The sequence below is a fragment of the Acipenser ruthenus genome, chromosome 4, assembly GCF_902713425.1.
Source record: "Acipenser ruthenus chromosome 4, fAciRut3.2 maternal haplotype, whole genome shotgun sequence".
Classification (NCBI taxonomy): Eukaryota; Metazoa; Chordata; class Actinopteri; order Acipenseriformes; family Acipenseridae; genus Acipenser; species Acipenser ruthenus.
This window is the reverse complement of record NC_081192.1, coordinates 104,032,294-104,055,696: the sequence shown is the minus strand read 5'-3', so window position 1 is coordinate 104,055,696 and position 23,403 is coordinate 104,032,294. Positions and strand designations below refer to the sequence as shown.

At 37.6% G+C, this 23,403-nt stretch overlaps 1 protein-coding gene across 1 annotated transcript in view; it reads right to left on the bottom strand.

Annotated features, from left to right (window-relative positions):
- Positions 1-23,403, bottom strand: part of LOC117400492 (limb region 1 protein homolog) — a 57,708-nt gene that overhangs the window by 25,709 nt on the left and 8,596 nt on the right. The window contains exons 3-7 of the mRNA XM_034000538.3: positions 16,852-16,891; positions 15,165-15,304; positions 13,194-13,297; positions 819-945; positions 565-633 (exon numbers count right to left, since the gene is read on the bottom strand). Coding sequence (XP_033856429.1) covers positions 565-633; positions 819-945; positions 13,194-13,297; positions 15,165-15,304; positions 16,852-16,891 — 480 coding nt within the window. The remainder of the gene's footprint in view (positions 1-564; positions 634-818; positions 946-13,193; positions 13,298-15,164; positions 15,305-16,851; positions 16,892-23,403) is intronic.

Sequence of the window (23,403 nt, the reverse complement as noted above, 5' to 3'; positions counted from 1 at the left end):
GATTGGAGACATGTGTGATACTAATTAAAGAAACTAATTAGTTTGAAATATCACTATAATCCAATTATTTATTATCTTTTCTAAGGGGTACCAACAAATGTGTCCAGGTCATTTTAGAATATCTTTGTAGAATAAGCAATAATTCATCTCTTTTCACAGCTTCTTTGCTTTATTCTATGACATACCAAAGGCATGCAAGTATACATGATAAAATAGCTTTTAAGTTCATCACTTTTCAGGAGGAATGAAGCATTATTTCAATGAGCTGTAAGGGTACCAACAAATTTGAGCACGTCTGTACATACATACCTACATACATAATGGTTATTTACCCATAAAGCACACAATATCCACTAATGCCAGATGTAGATAAAACAGGTGACTGTGCCCAGGTAAACGGAACACATTGTGACAGACTGCTAAATACAATTATCACCACACTGCGTTTCTCAAAGCCACAGAACCCACCTGTGCTTTATCTATGGAAGATTTCTCTATTCAGAAGTATGCATTTCACTATAAGAGCAAACCAAAAGGACCACATTTCAAACAAGGAATACTTACAAAGAAGCAGTAAACCCCCCATTAAAGAAATACAGGAATACAAATAAGGCAAGTAGAACTCCCAAAGATCTGGAAATGAAAAAAACACACACATGAAAACACATCAGAACAAGACTGAGGAGGTCCTTGACAGACCACACTCCAGCTTCGTTATTCGCAACACATTTGATTTGACCTTGATTAAATACATGTTTCCATGATGATGTGAATACGCAGAGACTACCTGCATGAGGAGATTTAAAATTAACTCTTACCATACAAGGATTCCATACTGGCTGCATCGTTGTCTATAAGAGCCGACGCTACCCAAACTATTCCCAGAATAAGCAACCCCAGCAGTATAAGCATCACAAATGTTTCCAGGACTCGAGCTTTAATGCCCTGAAAAACAAAAAAAAGAAACACTGCATCTATCATTGGCACCTTCTGAATGCAAGATTAATATTATACACGTCCACAAACACGTTGTAAGAGGAACGTATTTCAGAATGCAGGGCCCCATCTAGTTTTCAGGTAGATCAAATGTTGGTCTCAGATATCTGAAATTCACACATGCAGTCTTTGGTTTTCTAACCCGAGCTACAGGCTTGCAGATGTTTTTGTTTTTGTTTTTTTTAGCAGGATCCTCCAATATCTCAAGTTAGCAGCAGCATCATGCTTAGTCTACATATGCAAGGTTCAAAATGAACTTCTGTTGAAACCTCACTACATTTAAATCTGAGGGAACAGGAAGCCACTTTGTGGCTTGGAACTTGGTTTCAGGCCATTGCAAAGCACACCAGGGGAGACTTGTGGTTTGATACAGCAAAAACTATGTCTCCTGGAACCAGGCTTCAAACCACTGCTCCTGAAAAAGTTGCTTTGTGTTCCCTCAGCTTAAAAGTTCAATTCAGCCCTCTGATTGGGTGCAACTCGTAAGTGCATCTGTGACCTCAGCACAGGACTGCAGTGGCAGTGCCTGCCATGCCTGTGTTGCTGGCAGGGTTTGTATGTACTGCATCAGGTGGGAATGTCTTCCCACACACATAACCAGGGTGCCACAAGCTGGGGGAAGCTGCAGTGAGCTGCCAGCCCTCTCAACTGGCTTTACAGACTGGACCCTCCCTGTACTGTACTGCCAAGCTCCTTGTTTAAAATATGGAGCATGAACTGCGAGCAATTACAAGAAATATATCTGAGAGTAGTTTTTATTTTTTTATACAATGTTTTGTAGGACAAGGACAAAGTTACTGTTAGTAAAATTAAGAAGCTTAGTTGACAAACAAATGCCATTAAAAGGTAAGGTTTTCAGGATATTACTTACATTTTCCAGCTGCAATTCTAAAACAGTATGAAGAAACACTTTACATATCTATTCTGTATCACTTTACAGTAACAGATACAGTAGCAATAAATATTTACAGTACAGCTATGGCCAAACATTTTGGATCACCCTATAAAATTAATTAATTTTGCTTCATAAAGTCAAAAAAACTGCTGAATCTTCTTCCGTATGGCGTTTGAAAAGCAACAGGCTACAGTTCTAATTTTAGTCTTTGCCAAGACCTTGTTGGGATGCGGTTGAGAACACTCCACTGTCGTCAGGGCAAGAAGAAACCAGGCTGTCCCTTTCTAGGACTTTCAGTGTTACATTAACATATTGAATTACATACCACTTTGTAGTTTTCCCATAAACTGACAAATTGAAAAATGTGACACTTTGAAATCTAACATGAAATACTGTACAACTATTATGACTTAAGTGGGAGGGGGGAAGAGAGAGATAGCAAAGAGACAAACAATCAGGCAAAGGGGACTTCCACAGCAGGCTAGGAAGGACAAGAGCACATTTACCCTTAATTTGGCTTGATTTAGCTTACAGTCACTGTTGGAACTGGCTGGGTTTAACTGTTTAAAGTCATTTAATAGCATCTTTTTCTTCATGATAAACTAGAACACCACAAAAGCATATTTTCTAATACAAACGTATGGAAGCTAATAGATACCCCTGCACAGATGCAACCAGAACAAGCACTATGGCAGCTTTAAGGCAGGCAGAAAGGAAATCTGCAGGAGAGCCTTCTTTCCGGGGTTTGCCTCTGGCTCCACCTTACTGGTGTGTTCAGGTGGCTGTCCAAACACTGCTCAGGTATGTGCATTCCCCAGAGACTTGTACTACTGGGGGACAGGAATTAGATGGTAGTGCATGTTGTTTTTTTCTGATATGCAGACAATGACGAGTGCAATGATTTGGAGAGTTGTCTAAATTGAACAAATGTAGAGAGCCATGCATGGAAGCCAAGCCAGTACATTTTTACAAATAACGTGTTTGTTGGGTCCAGTGAATAGAACTTATCATGTGCAATTCCGTCATCTCCCCCTCTCTGTACTCTGACAGCCCAAAAAGACACCTATGACCGTACAGAAGAAAAGTATTGTGGTAAGCAAGAACAGACTAGAGAGGGCTCCAGGTGTGTTGAGAAGTATCCAGGAAGGGTCTGTGATCATGGCAGATAGGCAAAAAACATCAAACCATCAACAGAAACCACAGCAAATTATTTGAATGCAAGTAAAGTTTGCAGTTTGCAAATGTATGTGATCATGTGGAATGTCATGTGATGCACCGGACTTAGGAAATAAAAGCTTTTTATTATTATAATTATTGTTATTATTACTATTACTATTACTATTATTATTATTATTATTATTATTATTATTATTATTATTATTATTATTATTATTATTATTATTAAGGTTAGAGCATATTTAAGGTACCAAAGTGTGCATCAAGATATTCTCTCGAGTTCCCGGAACCCTACTGTACCAGAAAGAACACCTTCCATCACAAGTGGGTAATGACAGATCAACCATGTACTGCGATGCTACTGATGCCCAGAAATCACAGAAACTGTTTCCACTCTAACAATGCACCAGGAGCTGTCATTTGTGGCCATTTTTTGGCCAGTGAGTGTATTTGGCATTTGATTATTTAACTTTGAACATTTATTTGAGCCTTTAGAACATTGCTGCACATGTCTTTCAGCATGCTCCTATTTCTTTTATCAGTGAGTGTATTTCCAAATATATATTATATAGATTACATTTAATTTAGAGTGGTAAAAGACGAGTTGCAATGGAGCGAAGTATAAACACTGTCCGACACTGAAAAGATATAGATTTATCATTCGGTTTCAATTACTACAAAGGGTTAGTCATCCTTTAATAATAATCTAGCATACTGCAATCAACATACAGCAAGTCTACAGAGCCATCCTGTGGATGCCTGACAAACTGCTAATCTTGCTACAACACAAACCCATGAGTGCAAGGAAGCAAAATAAGACTTGCATTGCAGAGAAGTTCAGGCCATTCCATGTTCATTATTAATGCCAATTCATCTCAATAAAGGCAGAAAAACTACAAAGATCACAAGCTCAGCTTGAACCACTATGTGTATATTATTGTGACCCCTGAAGAGCATTCAGAATTCAATGTGCTCCAGTTAAGTGGATGTTCTCTCAGTGTCTTTGCAACTTGGCCACCCTTGGGACTTTCAACAAAAACTACAGATGGCCTTAAATTACATTTAATAGCAATCTGTTTTTGTACAACTTTAACATTGTTGACATCTTCACATCAGATAACTGACCATTCTTTTGAAAAAATCATCGAGCAGAAAAGTGAAAGGTACGTGTAGTAACTCAATGCACCATCTTCAGCAGACCAATGGAAGGAAACCTTATCAAGTGGAAAGCAGTGCCATATATATAATTATATGTAGTGGCTTAATTATCACAGAACAGACGCACAGGTTTTCCTTCCAGTTTCCTCGGATGAAGTGCCTGCTTTGCCTAACTACCTGAGCTCCAAACGAACAGTCTGGCTTCTACTGGAGCACATCCGGACAGTCTGATCTGTGTCTCTTCAGCTCCTCCTACTGGCTCAGCTTGCTTTCTTCTCTTTCTGTTTGTGTCTAATACTGGTGGTGCTCTGAGCATATAGATCTAGTACAAAAACAATAATAATTTAAAAGCTGAGCTGTGATTTTAAAGGCCCTTTTATGACCCTTCAATTGCAAAGCTGTTGTAATCAAATCTGACTGTTATCCGTGGGTTTCAACACTCAAGATGTGCTACAAACCAGTCTGTAACTGTATCCCAAAAAAGATTCCAGGATAGACATTGGGGAACAATTCATTATGAACCCAACAGAATGTTGGACTGCCTCTGCACATTTCATTAACAGTATATGCCAAACGCACAATATGCATCTCAATTCAATCACTTAGTCTGCCACAACTGTGGCCTTCATGTATCAGAAATTCAAAACAAGGATGCTGGATTATAAGAGAGAAGTGCAATGCTTTTAAAATAAAAAAAATTGCTTTTTTTTGTTGTTTTGTTTTTATTCATCAAACCAGTCTACCGACTTTAGTAATTCTCTTTTGTGTTCATACTGGATAATTCAATTTCAATACTGTTCTAAACTGGGCTTGCATGAATGTAATCAACTCACATTGTTCAACGAGAAGGATAAAGCAGCCCAATGTTGAATGCCTGAAAACAACAACAAAAGAATTCACAATGGCGTCCGATCCCATCAGCTCTGAAAAGCTAGAAGCAATGTTGCGTCTTCAGGTCAGTATTTTGATGGGCGACTTCAATGGAAAATCAGGTGCTGCAAAAAGCAGGGTTGTCATTGGAGATTGCTCTCCCGTCCAGGGCACTGTTACAGAGAGCACTGTGGTGTAGGAGCTGCTATCATCTGGATGAGCCAGTACACAAAGGTCCTGGCACACTTTCAAAGAAGAGAAGGGGCGTTAATAAATCCCAATACATTCAGTTTCTCTTCGGTTCTCAACCAAGTATTGAGGTCCCTTATCTCTGTAAATAGGGTCCAGTCTTCTGAGTAAACAAGATGCTGGACCTGTCTAGGCCTAGATCTACAAAACTAAATAAATACATAAATAAATACATATACTAATAACACAAAATTGATTTTCAACCATTTCCTAGGAAATAAAACACCACACTCAGTTATAGCCACAGGGCTGCCTAACTGAAAAATGAAACCCTTAACAAGTGCACTGAAATGCAATCCTCCATTTGTACATTTAGTGTTAAATCACCCATCTTTGTTAGAATGCCACAACTTGTGTATTGCTTATGATGGAAATTGTTCAGTTAGGTGAATGAGGTCTGTAGGATATAAATACAACCCTGAACCCCAAGGGACATGCTACTACGTTACTACTGTAAAAAGCAGTGCATTCAAGCATCATAAACTCACAGTCCAAAGGACAAAACAATATGCAAGTCAAATACGTTTCTATTCTTGCTCCTCTAAAACGTCTACACCTGCTCTAAATATAGCACTATAAAATATTTAAGAGCTTCTCAATTCAGAGCTTTTTCATTTCCCGCATGCTGCTCAGCAGAATGTCGGCCAGATCTATCGTTATCAAGCGCTCCGATTCCAAGAAATGTCAGTGTCTGTGCCAAACACAAGTGTTCATTCTTTGGGACATTATACCACCATTTGGAATGTAGTTCCCAAAGGGGACCGTAGACTTTAGTTAGAAAGCAGCCCCAAAGGAAATCCCTGAAATGTCAGTCTGTTCAGTTTAAAAGTAGATAATAATGGCAAGCTGGCACTGCGGTACAGTATGACTGGCTGTTTAAGACAAAACTAACTGATAAGTGTAAACGTGAGACAGCATAGGCAGCCAGCAAGCAAAATGTTGTTAAGGAACAGATTACTCTGGACAGCTATACATTATTGCTAGTACCTTGTATAACAATTTCCCATTCATTTTACATAGGCTTACATACTAAATCAGTTTACAATGATCATATTATCTTTTTTTTTTTTTTTTAAGAATATAAATACTGTATGAAAATGAATTGCTGATTTATTCAAATTCATTGATGGCCTGCAGTGTGGTATTTCTTCAGTGGAAAGAGATTATTTAAAAAAAAAATGCTTTGTAGGCTGCAGCCAGGGAAAGGTTTAAGAGTTAAAAGAGAAAAAAAGTGAGCTGAAAGAAAATCTCCGATAAATGTTATAATACAACAATTGCTGATAAAATCGCCCCAAGCCCTGGCTGTCATTAAGGTAGGGTGTCTTATTCCCTGTGCCTCTCCAGGGCATCTCTGCCTCTGGTTCAGATGCTGTGAGAGGAGCTTTTACCACCATTAAATCAGCGGCAGGCAGGTCAGCACACAGACTGCAAAGCAGCCGACTGCTCCTCCTTCCATTAACAGCCAGGAGCAGGAGCTGGGACAGGAGCGGGAAGGTCCCGAGAGAGGCCCTGCTATCAGTTCAGCTTGTGCATTTACTTTAGTTAAAGACGCACCAGATGTCAGGCCAACTTATTAGTATATCCTTCAGCTGAAGCAGTGCAGTGCAGGGCAGTGTCATGGACATAAAGCAGAAGGCTACAACTCATAATAAAACAGCAGAGTAAATGGCACATAGATGGCAGATGCGAAATACTGCTTTACATAATTTAAGGCTTATAGCACTTTGGCTGAAAAAACAATACAATAAAAAATGTGTTAAGCTGTGATTTATTTATTTATTTATTTATTTATTTATTTATTTTTATTTTTTTAATAAATTAAAAATAAATCCAAATCAAGAATAAAAAAATATAATTTTCAAAAGCTCAAAGCTCGTCACATCAAACATATCTCGGTATGTATGATTAAAGAGAAAAGATTTATGTTGCATAAATATAAAAAAGTTTTAGTTTTTTTTTTTTTTGTTCTATAGTTAATACACCTGTTTTCTATTACTGATATATTTGTCAGTTTCTGATAAGCTTCTTAAGAGAGGTACATGGCAGCTAATTCCAACATTTCATAGTAAGTTTTCTAAAATATAAATTACAGAAGTGAAAAAAATATAATTCCACTGGCAGTAGTAGCATTTATCAGAGATGAACTATAATAGGATCAGGAGAATCCTCACTGTGAGCAGAAACCCCACTCAGACAAGCAGGCTGTGAAACCCAGTGTGACTCCAAGAATAAGGGCTTTTTCACGTACTGTATGATTTGTTTCTAAATGAACCAAACTGAAGACTCTGGTTCTTTTTGCTGGTTCACTCAACATTTTTCTGAACTGACTGTGCTTTCACATTGCACTGAAACAAACTAACTAAACTCAGTCCTTTTGCCCAAACGGACTGAGATCACCTCTTGAGAAGGACTCAGTTCGGTTCGATCAAAACCAACTCTGAAAGGGATTTGGTTCTTTTGAAGCATTTGCATATGCTTCCAAAACCAAACGAACCACACTCAGCCCAAACAAACCAAGTGTGAATGCACCCTAAGTATTCAGGTTCCAGGAGTCAAAAACATATTTGGCTCTATGTATCTTGGCTCAAGTGCAGCTTGTACTCTTATGTGGAGCCCCATCAAGACTAATACCACAAGGGTAAATAGCCTATCACACCAACTAAGGCAGGGTGCCGAGGTGTTAAGAATGAACTGCAGTGCCATTCCAAAGCACCAGATCCCTCACATCTGAAAGAGCCAGAGATATATTAAAACCAGCTATTCCTAAAAAGAAACTTCCACAAACTAAGGAGAATTCATTGGTAATATATTTATGGTACTTAAGCCAAATCTCTTAAAGGCAGTACTAACCAAGGCTTCAAAACACTCCCAAAACAACTTTAGTGTATTTTCACCTGCCACCACACTGCAGATTAATTTCCTGTACAACAACTATTTGGACCCCACCTGAAACTTGGTGACTTCAGGAGGGATCTTAGTACCTGCCACACAGGGAATTCATCTACAGTGGGGTATTTTTCTGTACCAGCAGTGTCTCAAACATGGCTGCAGCTTACATTCTAGTTTTAACACAGCTAGTGTGTTAGCCAACATGAACATCTAATTGATAAATTATTTATTAAATCCAATTCAGTACATACTCATAGTGTTTCTCAAAGCTATGCAAATAATTTAAACCTACTGCAATACATTTGGTCTGAAAGAACGGGGGGGGATCCAACAATCTGCAAAAAAAAAAAATTCTTAACAATAAACTAATATGTTTCTATGGCAATCAGAGTTCAAACACAGCTTTACCGAGACATCCTGACCTTTAGCAAGGTATGTAAACATTACTAGTCCCCCACCCCTTGAGAAAGCCTGGGAAAAAATGTCTGCATGCGCAGCACATGTTAAATAAATATCAAGCCTATTGTGTTTCTCCAACAAAGAGGGTATCTTAGTAACATTAAGATAAGGTTTGCTCAGTAAGACATTTAGCCTGCTATAAACATACTGTCTGTCATCGTGGGATGATCAATGGAAGCATCTGAAAACAGTTTAAAACTACTATTCTCTGCTGGACCATATGGGCTGTATTTAGGTGGCATTTGAGGAGCATCATGTCCTGACCTCAAAGATACCAACAGTGTTAAAATCAGAAGACCAGCCTTATAGGATGGTTCCAGATAAATGTACCATGTAACATTACAAAACACCTCACAGGAAGCTGAAAGGTACTGTACCAGACGGAAGGGCAGAAGCCTGATTACATCACACAAAGCGGTTCTTCTATCCACAGGTATTTCTAAAAGATTGTGACACACGATTTTGCCGCTTTCACCTTCAGACAACACTCGGTTTCTTTCCTTTATTTATTTGTTTAATGTGTATGTATGTGTATGAAAAATAAAACAGTAATGGTGACTGGACCTTTCCATCTCCAGTAACTAAATGCTAACAATACAGTATATCCCTTCAAACAAGGATCAGCAGCAGTTTCAACCACAAGTACAGTGCATCATTCCTTAGTAATGAAATGTTGTACAGTATAAAATACAAAATGTAGCCATGTGCAAAGACCCAATTGCTTTTGGAATACAGAAAACAAGATGATAACCATTCTGTATTAGCAAACCTTAAAAGAGAGCGAGCAGCTGTTTAAAAAGTATGCAAATTAGGAGCAAAGAATGTTTCCAATTTTATCTCGGCCTATTAAGTACAAGGCGATAATTCATGTGAGCTGTACAAGAAATGGCTTTCTGGAGCCAGACCAACTGCAATAATGTTGAACTATAAAATGTCATTTAAAGAAGCCTTATCTGTATAGTAAATTTCAAAGCATTTTGCCAAAGTACAGTAAATCTGTTCATCAAACGATACAGTAGTCTGACTGCAGGAAGTGTGATTAGAAACACCACAAGGCTGTTTCCTCCCCACCTCCCCCCCACACTCACTGAAAATTGTAAATAACTGCAAAATGTGGGCAAAGGAGCTTTTAAAGTGAGTGATGAAAAATACATCAAGCGAAGAATTACTTGCGCTGCGACCCAAAAAGTAAAAACTTGCAAAGCTTGCAAACCAACTTACTGTAACCTTTAACCTTGGTTAAAAGAAAGTCTGCTCAAGTCTTGTGTTTTTTTAGATGGCAGTCGAATAAAACACAACACTATTGAGCAGACTTTCTTTAACCAAGGTTAAAGGTTACTGTAAGTTGGTTTTATTGAATATACAAATGAAGACACCGATGCACCAATTTGAAACAAGACTAAGGATAAGCAAACATGACAATCATAACCTTTAAAACATTTTAAAAAATAGTTTATTTAACTTTGAACCCTAAGATAGATGTGTGTATTTACCCAATGTGGAAAATATATACATTTTAGTAGAAACACCAAAAAACGCTTTGTCACACGCCTGATTTATTGCAAATAGGATTGGTGCCTATTTTTCCAATTTTGTCACACGCCAACTAGAGAACCAATGAGGTGCAGCTTCCCGTTATGCACCTTTCTTCAGAAAACAATGGCAGAAGAAAAGTGAATTCTTGCAGTATCAAAATACCCGGAGCTGTACAACAAAGGACAACAAAATTATAAAGACCCAGCGATGAGGGAGAAAATCTGGGAGTCCATTTAATCTGGGAGCCCATTTCCAGGGATCTGCATACAGCTAATGTGTAGGATTCATTTATGTTGAGTCCATTTCCAGGGATCTGCATACAGCTAATGTGTAGGATTCATTTATGTTGAGTCCATTTCCAGGGATCTGGATACAGCTAGTGTGTAGGATTCATTTATGTTGAGTCCATTTCCAGGGATCTGGATACAGCTAATGTGTATGATTCATTTATGTTGAGTCCATTTCCAGGGATCTGGATACAGCTAGTGTGTATGATTCATTTATTTACTGAAATAAGTATTCTGCAAAAAGCTATCACGTAGTCTACATTTTTATTAGCTGTATAACAGGTGCAACACAGCACCTCAACATTTTGTATTTTACACGCAGGAAAAGATTTCTGAGTTTAGTTTATGTTGAACTGAGTAGAATAATGCTATTAAAATTGAACAAAAGTGGTCCCATGGATTAGTGATAAAAGCCAATGCCTGGCTTCAGCACAGGGGGCTATGTCCTCGCAGGCTCCAATCTACAGCTCTGGCCAAAGGTTTTGCCTTTTGCCCTATAGAATGAACTCGTTTTGCTTCATAAACGCGAATGTTACGGTAACATATTGAATAACATACCGCTTTGTAGTTTTCCATAAAAACTGTAAAATGTGACACTTGGGCCTTGACTTAAGTTCAGTGGCCTTGGTGCCTCTACAACTTTATTGAACTGAAGGCCATTTTGGCCTTGCCCTTTTTGTTGCCCATTTAGATCCCAGCTACAGTATACCTGGCTTTAAGCTGCTTCGAATTTGTCTAGAGAATCTTATGTCCCGGAACTCTACAGTCATCCTCATTATAACACGTTTCTAAGTATTCGGTAGCTACCTGTAATCGAGAGTGTATTTCAATCTCTTGCACTCTTTGCTGTGTCAGGGTCTGTCATACAAAAAGTGCAAGAGAAAGTACACTCAACTTGATTAGAGGCAGCCACCGAACTCTTACAAAACATAACATATTAAATCTAAATTTAAAATAGATGAAAAGCTGATACAAACGTACTTAATCTGTTTTTATAGAACCTGCTGTGGTTTAAACATTTAGAATGCTCGGTCAATGACATTCTGTGCGAGATCTACAATCTCAGTGATATTGTATAGTATAAGTGTAGTTGCATGGAATAGGATCCAATGGGGATGTGACTTATAAGGCGGCAAACTATATTTCTGTATTAAGTTTAGCATCACATATCTTTATAAGAAAAAAAAAAGATTATTCTCAATGTAAAAACACATTAACGTCTTGAGCAATAATCGCAATAATGCAAGTCCATCAGGTCCTATACCACACAATAGCAGTAACACAGCCATGTGCCGTCTCTACATTTGAAACAGCTAAAACGAGAAATCAAACACATCATATTTGTTTCTTTATCAGATTTCTAATAATGTGTAGTAAGTCACAGTATTGATGGATATGCCTCAAGTGCAATTATCTTGGCACTGAAAGACTGAGGCATAACACTGTCATTGGCACATGACTAATGTCTTATTATAAGCATATAAATCCAGTGTTTATGGCATTTTAATTTCCTTGAATGCCTGAGCAAGGGTTTCCCTTGTCTCCGTGCCTTTACACGATTTCCTCTGCACCCACAAATACCTGAGCGTGTAACTAACATTAAGCAGCACTTCCTTCCCGCACATTTATGGATGACCAGTAGCAGAAAACAGTTGCAACAAAATGAAAGAGCAGGATGAAAAAAAAAAAAGTGACAGAAGCAGGCTCTTTACGTCCTACCGATTTTAGCCATTCGTTTAATATGGAACCCCTCCCCCCACCCCACACACACAATTACAAATTAGCAACAGGAAAAAAAGTCATCTGGTCATAAAATACAGTACAGGGTCATTTTTTATGTCAGTTTGCCAAAAGGGACGTAAACCAGGACCACTTCAAACTGTGACACAGGATAGAAGTGTATTAAAAAGAAATCTTTGTTCCTCGTCTATTGTGCTGTCATGTTGTTTAGCTTTATGGATCTTTTGAGCACCAGTGCTGGCCTCTTGGGCTAATTAATTGAACTAGGAAGTTACCTCGAATATTTTGCCATTCTGCTTTATTATTAGACTTTCCTTTTGAAGTTTTCTCTTTTTAGGGGATTTGAACTCTTCAATCACATGGATGCTGAACATTTTGCAGCATCTGGATAATTTAAATAATAGTTCAGGATGTGGCTGTTGCTGATGAGTAACGTTATGTTTTATTTTAACAAGTTATGCGCACAGACTTGTGTCAACAAAAAGGCACAGGAAAAAGACACCTGTTTCTGTTACAAATACTTTAAAAATTTTAAAAACAAGTTTTTTTTTTGTTTGTTTGTTTTTTTTTAAAACGACTTGTAAATATTTTAGATTCAAATTCCGTTCAGTTATCCATCCCGCAAATAAGCCAGATATTTGTTGTTCAAAATTTAATTCAAATATAGGCCTCTTGTATGTTTTGAACACTTGTCCAACACCTATTTCCAGGAACAGTTTATCAAAAACAAATACAGAAAAAAACTTATTCTTCATATTTATAGCTATACTTGGTGAGAATTTCATGACTGCTTTCAATGACCATGAAGCATTATGGCATCCAACTTCACTTTATTGTGTATTTGTCTCCCCACATAAGTAACAAGGCATGAGCGAACATAGAAATACAAGCTCATAGAAACGTAGAGGCTAGAGTGGTATAATAATAACTTGATGTACCTTTTTTGATCCAGCAAACCCTTCCGACTCCAGAAAGAAATAGGCAAAGGGCATGAGCATGAACAGGCAGAGGTTAGAGAACAGGGACACGAGATTCCACAGGCCTGAAACAAGTTCAAGAGGTTAATCAGCAATCCACAAACACTTCAAACTGAATTCACATATTCACAAGTAAAGTAGCATTTATTTATCAGATTCGGTATTGGAATTTTCAAAATGTCAAACAGTGTACACTAATTTACTGATAACTTCTTCACATGCTCATGAATTTATTATAAAGCATGTCAGGAAAACTAATTCACAAGCAAGAACGACCTGGAGATGTTATATTATACTGCCACCATGAGGCACACCACAGAACATATTTAAAAGGATGAGCAAATGTAGAGGTTAGTTTTCTCAAGTGCTAGTTGTGCTAGAGATCCCTCCAGTACAACTTAAAATACAGAGATTGTGCCATAAATTGGAGCAATAATGTCAGGCTGGGAATCAATGTACCAGTATTTATTTACACGCACATTCCTATTTTTAGTCTTATGAATACACCCTTGAAAGTTAGACCCCCAAACCGTGTCCCAAAAGAAACTACACAACATAGCACGTCTAGGGATACCCGGGCAGATTTCATTCGGGTTCTAGTTTGATAGGACCTTTTTTTCTCTTACCACAGAATCTTTTCAATTTCACAGAATATGTATTTGTGTATTCTGTCAGGACTGAAGGGAAAATCCAAGAAATTTCTCAATCATGTTGTTTTTTACCGTTTCAGAGAGGCAACTGGGGTCACTATAAGAGCCCATAGTGTAATCCATGTTGCAAAATTAAAACTTTACACAGAGGGTTACTGCAGTCCAGACACGTTCGATTTGACAAGTACTGTTACCAACTTTGCACATCAGTAAATGTTTCTGTTCAAGAGAGGGATACATCTAGAGAATGCCCAGAAGATGTAACTAGAGCAGGAGTCATAATTACGAAATGAACTCGCTAGAGGTTATTATTCAACGAGCTGCAGCGGGACTGTGGTTTGATTTAGAGCACCACTATAAACTTTTTATACCTCGGTGGACTGTGCAACTCAGGCCTCATGTGAAATTAGTTTACTGACCTCAGGTCACACCCTAGTGGGCAAGATCACAGCAGTCAAAGGCTTTGCTGAAAAACAAGCCCTGAAATATACAAGCTGGGTAACATTAACAAGCAGTTCTGTAGCTGGCTCGTTACTGTATGAGGAGTAACTTGGAAGGCATTGAAAATCCCACCGAACTAATAACAAGGTGTGCTGTAACATTTCCTTAGGTTCCAAGTGCTGTAGTTTATACAAGTCTGAAAAAACACCACAATACTAATACGTGGGCCACTTTACATGCAGGCAGGGCATTTTAGAGAAAGCTGTATGTCATGAAGAAGACAGTGTCTCATTCTAATGAAGTTGTTGTAAATGTATAGCACATTAATAGTGTATATAGAGAGATCTGCCTACCCCAGTGAGGAGGCTTGTAAGAATATTCTTTAGTGTCAGTGTCTGGGGATACAGGGAGGAGCCTGTACATCCAATCACATGTACAGTATGTATGTGGCGCTGAGAATTGAATCTGAATATACTGTGGATGAGGGTAACAGGGCTCTGCTTCATGATACTGATGGATTTCATTTAGCTTTTATAGATGCAGAAATTACACAGATCAAAACCAAATTACTGAACTGAGTTTAATACAAAAAAATAGGATGGAAAGCATGTACAACAGAGACATTATCAAACATTGAGGTCAGTAAAAATTGCATTTGATTAGATTATTTTTGCAGCACCATATCAAGTTTAATGGAACTTCTTATAGCTGTACATGCAAATCAATGAAATGAGTTATTCAGTTAGCAGTAGGTACGCTGAAAGCAAACAGGCTGAATTTGTATATTTAACACACAGAACATTGACAGCAGTAACACAATAAAAGGAGGTACAGTACTAACCACGGATTAGTGAGCCATTAAGCCACTGGATATAGTAGTTTTTAGGGAAGGAGAGCAGGATCTCATTACTGACTATTGAAAATGGCAGAAGAAGCACTGCCCCAGCTGAAACGGCCAGAGTGAAGGTGCACAAGTAAAGCCTGTGAAATTATAAACAAAAATAAAGAAAAGTGTGTGTTAGTCACCAGATTCAATGTATTGTAAAAGGATGTACAGCAGTGTGCACATGTGTTAGAACACCTCAAGATTTGTCATTCATATCCATTACATACTGTACCTACCTGCACGAAAACCTCATGGTGTGAGAATTTCAATTTTCAGTCAGTAATCGGTGATATAGAAACAACAGGCACTTGTGTGTGAAAATGTTAGGCCACTTTGTGCTTTAATTAGGCATCTTAAACAACTTCTATAAAGTCTCATGCATTGCACCATTTGTGGCTATGTGTTCCTTTTCTCAATTTAAATGAACTGCATTTGTGGCATATTAAAAGTCACCAATTAGACAAACAGTAATTTGCCTGTTTTGACAATTCAGTTCCAGTGGTTTGATTTCATATGCACAGCAATTCAAAACAGAAGCAATGGGGTGTTCCAATACATTTGCACACTATTGTAGAATAACAAAGTGTACCTGAAGTTAACAAATCAACAACAAATAAAGACTTTAAATACAACCTTGATTTGAGCATGCCAAAGTCATAAAGAGATGCTTTAAGCTGCCCTGTGCTGCCTGTAGAAATCCTCAGTGTAATATTTGCACACAAATTACTCTTTGTCTAATTGGTCTAATAGGAGGCGGTGTGGTCCAGTGGTTAAAGAAAAGGGCTTGTAACCAGGAGGTCCCCGGTTCAAATCCCACCTCAGCCACTGACTCATTGTGTGACCCTGAGCAAGTCACTTGCTCAGGTGAGACGTAGTTGTAAGTGACTCTGCAGCTGATGCATAGTTCAAACACCCTAGTCTCTGTAAGTCGCCTTGGATAAAGGCGTCTGCTAAATAAACAAATAATAATAATAATAATAAATAAATAATATGTCTCTGTGCAGGCTTTTAAAACAGGACTGCATGAATATCAAATACAGTTTTATCATTGTAGTACAACCAACACATACACTATTGCTATTTGATTTTAAATCACACAAGAAAAATAAACCCATTTGCTTCATAGTTTGGATTCTACTCCCAAGTATATGATTTCTGTTTAACCACTGGCTGGATATTAGTTATCAGTGAAATAATATACCGTCTGTGACAACAGGACTCCCTCTGCTGGGCACTTTGGGGTACTTCAGCACATGCAGAAGACGATATAGCACACTATGAAAAGATGGTTCCAGTGTAACTTCAAGCCTTTTTCCACAGCTATTTATCATTAAATCCTTTACCATTTATCATAAGATCCTTATAAGAGGTTGTGATGTAGGTGAAGGCTTACTGAAAATAACAGTACCAGTGCTACTTGGGTAATGCAACACATTGTCACTCTGGACACAAAAAGCTGAACAACTGATGTCTGTTAGTCTTACAGTAGTTGTTCATAAGGTATCTATTGGCCTCAGTACCACTTAGATAGATAGATAGATAGACAGATATCTATCTATCTATCTATCTATCTATATATCTATATCTATATCTATATATATATATTAAATATAAAAAGACAAAAGGTGAGAAGTAAGCTTACGATATTCGGTTGACAATGGCATCTTCATCTTCATGATCATCTGAAAACAGAAGACACCACTGTTAGTATGACAGATTTGGTAAACACTCCACACTGGCACCGCACACTGAACACACACTATTCATATTTAAACACACCAATGCTGACTGGCCCAAGTTTGCAGCCCACATCACAATGCAGGAGGGTGAGTGCACTCCAAAGTGTAACGCACGTAGCGTGGAACGGGCCGACTGCTGCCCTCTGCATCTTCCTGCATTTTTCAAAACACAATCAACTAGTTTGGCTATTATTTTCTGTGTGTCCTGAGGCACTGCTGACAAACTCATATAGATTGCAGTCTAATAACCCTGGTCTCAGAAGAAATGTAAAGTTATAAAACTAGCAGTATAAGCAGGAACATTTTTGTTCCAAGATGTTTCTTCATAGTTTTACACTGCCAAAATGGCTTTATTCATCACTGCACATGCTTGTGCAAAAGGACTGTTCAATAAACTGTTCCATTTGTGATATTCACAGTGTCACTGAATGTGAACACATAGATTAACACTGTATGCTTTATGCCAAGGCAAGCACTTGCAGAAGGAGAAGGCAACCTGGAATACTCTTTCCACACCAGTACCACATGATGACTTGAGTTGACGTGGCCAAGTGTTTTCAGCTAACCCAATGTGACACACTGCTTGAAATCCACTGGAGCACCAAGCCTTTGGGAAGCACTAGTCTAAAAAGAGTCACAGTGACTGGAGGTCAAGCAGAGAAGATTGGGCCACTTACTGTAGTTAATCAACTTAAGATAACAGGAGTTTAAAACAATACCGAATAAAGTCAATGAAGCAGTAAAAACACAGAGCGAAGTTTCTATTCTTTGGGATAGTAGACAAAACAAAAATGGATTTGTTGAGATAATCAAAGTATTACTGTATGACGGGGTATGATTCTAATGTATGATCCAGAGGGGACTCATTTTAGACCTATTAGGATTTGTTAAAGATTGTGATGGTGTATAACATGATATACAACACCATTAATGAGAACACATTTGTGTATATACAGACTATACAGGTACATACATAGCTTACATGGTACACCAAAGCCCACATATTTGGCATGCATATTTTTTATAACAAATCCAGTGTGGCTTCCAATAAGGAATGCTTTATCTACAGTTATTGCACAGATATAGTTTCTTACCAAGAATTCTAAATGTCTGTAACAATTGAAAAACGTTTCAATCTTCAAACTCTAATGCTAGATGTAGTGTAGGCTAGGTCAGTGTCTTTATAGAAGCAAGAGCTAGAACCATCCAGTCATCTGTCACTCTGGATGAAGTTCTCTATTGTTTTGCTTGCACTAGAGGGTGCTACTGTAGCTCTTACTAATATGAAGACATTGTGGCTCACCTAGCCTATGTTACATAGGTCATGAAGACAAACTGTCAGCCAGTTTGCCTGTTTTAAATCTGTTTATTATTCCTCAATGCATGTTCTTAATGATCATTTGTCATCATTTCTGCATTTATGGATATTTGACAAGTTTCACTTAGGGCAGCAGCAGCATATTTTACTATCAAGGGAGTTCAGTCATGAGACAGTTAGGGGTCTAGGATTCAAATGTAGTATTTGTCTTCTATTTTAACTATTTATTATCTGATGTTGAACATATTGCTTTATTTATAAAAAATAATACATTTATATTATAAAGTTTTGAGGTGTTTGTGTGTTTCCATCATACAACTAAGTATTAAATGCATTCAGAATTTGAAGCTGGATTAGGACAGTACCTGGGCGTGGTTTACAAACTTTTAAATGTTTATATGTCCAAAGAGAGTCAATTTTTACATTATCGTTTTAATACATGTCTTTTCTCACACCTTTTATTTATTTATTTATTTATTTGCTTGAAACTATTTGTGCATGTATTCTATTTTCCCTTTCAAGATGCGGAACCAGATTCATAATCACCAAACTGGTCTTTTTAAACCGAGCAGTTTTTTCAGGGCCGAAGAGAGCCATCGTAGGCCCCGGGGAAGGACTGACATGTGCCCCCCACCCCCCGCCCCACACACGGTACTGCATTCATCTGACTCATCAGCCCAGGGAAGAACATTATGACGTGTACTGTATTTAGCGATCGCTTGATGGTCAAACGTAATGTCAGAGATGAAGACAACAGATGGAATTATACAGTTAAAGCACGCAAGATTGCAATTACAGTATATATGTTTTTACAATTACATGCGTCTTGCAGAATTTCCTATTGCTTTGTATATATTTTAGGTTCTGTTGCAGTCACAGACAGTGGACAATGGTTTTGTTTCTATTTTCTGTGTTGATCTGTGTTTTAAAAGCAGAAAAGCGCTGCAATGGTAGTATCATATTAACTTAACCCCGTTCATGAATGTTTTATGCACAAACAACCACTCCTTGTCAAAGACATACACTATTGTAAACAAGTCAAAGTTTTATATATGTATACAAACTGAGTTCTAACCCTTAAACTAATCTGTATGTTTTTTGCAAGTTTCGTTGCCCCAGCTGAGTTCAATAACACATACATCAAAAAATGCACAGGCAGCTTTTCGTAAATTATAAACAAATTTAACATTTCAGTAACAAACTGTTCTGTGAAAGTTATCCAACAGTTACTTTGTAATGAACTTCATTCCTGACTTGTCTGTACTCATAACAGCGACACAAACACACACACGCTGCTGTTACACTACCCACACAAAATCACGATAAAAAAAATCTGATTTAAGAATATTTTCAAGCACGTATAACTCTGCGAAAGCACGTTGATGGATAGGTCATTGCAATAAGGGGTCTGTCAGTCGGTATAGCGGTTTACCACAGTTAGGTACATTACAGTATTGATACAGTTTCCGTTATGCTACACCACACATACTGGAATTACGGTATACAACGGTTAATGCTATCTGTGTGTTCCTATGAACGACGTGAAGGAAAAGGTCCTTTTTGTATGAAGTCCTTTTTAATATTCAATGTCCTGTACAAAACAAAGCTCAGGACAGCTCAGCTTTCTCACCTTGCCTTACACTTGAACATTCCATCCACTTCAGCCTTACTGTCAATCACCATGCCAGCATCACCGTCGGTTTGCCTTTCATCTTTCTACTGCAAACCTGCTTCTAAACCAAGCGATGATACTTGCAATCTCAGCAAAGTGTCTGAGGAAGATCTTTTGAACATAGTACTTTGATAATGGTTTTGGAGGAAACTGTCAACACAGAAGTTTCAATATCTCAATTAAAATCTGCAGCAGGATAGTTTACTTTCTCAAAGTAGATAGTTATTTACGGTATTTAAAAAAAAATAAATAAATAAATAAATAAATAAATAAAATTAGGCAAGTGAATCTGTTATTTTTTTGTACAAAATCCAGATGTGTAATAGTCATTAGTAACAACATTGGAAGCTTACTTAACATCAAACATACTTTTTAGTATTAATATGTATTTTAATGGTGTTGCTATACATCTATTTTATTTATCCTGTGCCAAATATAAATCACTCATCTCTGCTCTGAACTAATAACCTGTATTACTAAAACCGATCATTCTCTAATTGTGTTTACCATCAGCTGAAGAAAGTATTTTATTTTATATGATAGAATTTTTCTAACAAACTGCAGCACCACGTTGTTTTGAGCAAACTATAGATCTTAATAGAATAATTCATACTGTAGTGGTGTAACATATTATGCAGCTTGAGGGTTCCTTTAAAGTTTTAAAATTCTGATTGTCTTTAAAAAAAAAAAAAAAAAAAAAAAAAACATAAAATTGCTCTGCCTTTTTTCAGCTTTTTGGTGTAGTAAAATACAAAATGCAAAAATTGAAATCATTGCGTGAAAGGAAGTGTATGATATATTGTGAATTGTAGTAGTACTCAATTTTTCTGTAAGCTTTCATTTTATAACATGATGTACTGTGGGCTATAATGTGATATTAAGGTTACCACTGTATTTTTTATACCAGGGCTCATCCCTAGTCCATAGTATTTTGACAGAGCGGCACTGCTGCCGCGTACACATTACACAACAGAAACAGTGTACAGTGCACATCAGTTCAGTGTACAGTACTGGTGTTTTCTCTTTTTAAATGTGGTGGTGGAAACACATATTAAAACTATATATTTTTTCCCCCCTCTCCAGGGCTCCTTTTGGGGCGTTGGGCACCGGGGAAATTTCCCCGTCCTCCCCGCCCTCTCGGTGGGCCTGTCTGTCCTTTGTGATAAGGAAGGATAAAAAGGCTTAACGTTATGAAATAAATATTGCATTTCAGTTACAAACTAAATTAACTCATAATAATATTTCATCACAACTGGGTACATTTGTGTAATGTCGACTTAAAAATAAGTTCAAATAAAACACTGGCATCTGTTATATCAAAAGATCCTGCTGAGCAGTAAAGGGGGTGGGAAGGGTGACTACAGTCTTACGTTCATCACAAACACAACACATTGTGGCTGTCAGCTAAACACTGGCATATGGTGTGATTAGATGGGAAAGTGAACTGAAATGTTACTGGAATGAAACATTCTTCTATGTGAAGCCATTGACTAACACACAGACAACACAGCAGAAGAGTTTGCACTGGTGACATTGTACAAAACCATATTTTAAATCATGAGATCTATTCCTACCTTGAGTGAAACAAAAAAGAGGGATGGGCCTTATTTATGACCTACTTTAGTTTCACAGATTTAATTTAAAAGCAGCTGGAACCAAGTTTGTAAATTTGACACATGACATGACATGACATGTCACATGACAGTAGCATACATTGCTAGGGAATTGCAGGGATCTGCTTGTTAAGCCCCAGGGTATAGGTACTGTAACAAGGTCAGGTGTGTCTTATGAAAGTCATAGTAAAGTTTGGAATGGATCACAATGCTATGCAACGGGAGTCTTATTTCCATCCCTGAATTTTCTAATTTTACAATAGTTCCATTCATACATTATTTGTGATCTTGCTCAAAGGGACAAAAGAAACATGGCAAGGAAGTGTTTCATCACGCTCTTTAATTCCATTGAGGCAATCTTTTATACTTTTTAAGATGATCATATGTTACTAGTGCTGGGACGAACATGGGATTTTCATGTTCGGATGTTTGCTCATAATTTAAATATTTGTTTGTTTTCAAAAAGTAATAAAAGCCATTAGCAGTATAGCAGCAGGGGCAGGGGAACGTGGCCCCTGTGTGTGCCTTTATTTTCAAGCAAGATGTTACAATATGCAACATGTTACAGTAGAAAAATATCCCAGGAGTAAAGAATACGTTGTGTAGACCTTGCTTTACCCCAGTGAATTAACTACAAGAACAAAGGATGCCATGGCAGTTCAAGTTAAACGTTTTGTTTATTCCCAAAATAAACAGTACATAAAGGTGACACAGCATTTTATTTATTTTGTACCTGTTTATTTTTTTTATTCCTTGCCATTGCTGTTTCTTCACAGTAAACAGTGGCCATAGACATGTTTTCATAAAGTAATAACATGAGGTTTACTTGTGCCTTTTTGGAGCTGAACAAGCAAACGAAAACAGAAATTTAACTTTAAAACACTTCAAATAAAACAAATGTGGAAATGGCGCTGTAAATCTCGTAATAAACTCACCGTTTTGGTTCTTGTTTATTACATTCCACATATAACAGAAAGTCGCAACCAAAAATATAGAATGTATAAAATCTATATAAAAAATCACTACACATTTCCAGCAAGTTGGGCGCTGTTTAAGCGAGGCATTTCAGAATGACGTGCTTGCCTTTTTTCTGTCCCATGAGATTGACTAGTTCTAAAGCAGCACAACGCGTTTTTGACCCAGATGGCTTTCCATAGAGATCACTATGCATGCGAGCACATAATCTGGTTTTACTTTTTGCTGTCTAAAACTTTTAAATAGAGGCTGTGTTGATCCTGTGCTTTTTTTTTTTTTAATATAGTAAATCTCACATTCACACTGAGCTTTTTTTTCATTTGCCATTTTTGAATCGCGCAACTCTGGTGAGATGGTAAACAATTGCAAGGTATTTTAGTCATTTCTAGCAAATATGAACATCTGATTTTTGTATCCGAATATATGTCACAAAAAATTCATCCAGTGGTTAAAGACAAGGGCTTGTAACCAGGAGGTCCCCGGTTCAAATCCCGGCTCACTCACTGTGTGACCCTGAGCAAGTCATTTAATCTTCTTGTGCTCCATCTTTTAGGTGAGATGTTGTTGTAAGTGACTCTGCACACACCCTAGTCTCTGTAAGTCGCCTTGGATAAAGGTGCCTGCTAAATAAACAAATCATAATTTGTCCCAGCACTATTTATTACACAGTAGAAACAGCAATATCAGTTGTTCTGTATATTTGTAAAGTTTATAGAATAATAAGGCTTCACAGTAAGAAACATAATTCTTGTCTCTGTGTACTCTCTCAATTAGGTGGTGACCACTACAGCATAGTAACTGAACAATCCAGGGACATGGACCCAAGGACTGCTATAACAGGACTCATGCTTCAGCCACGGATTTCATTTCAAACCGA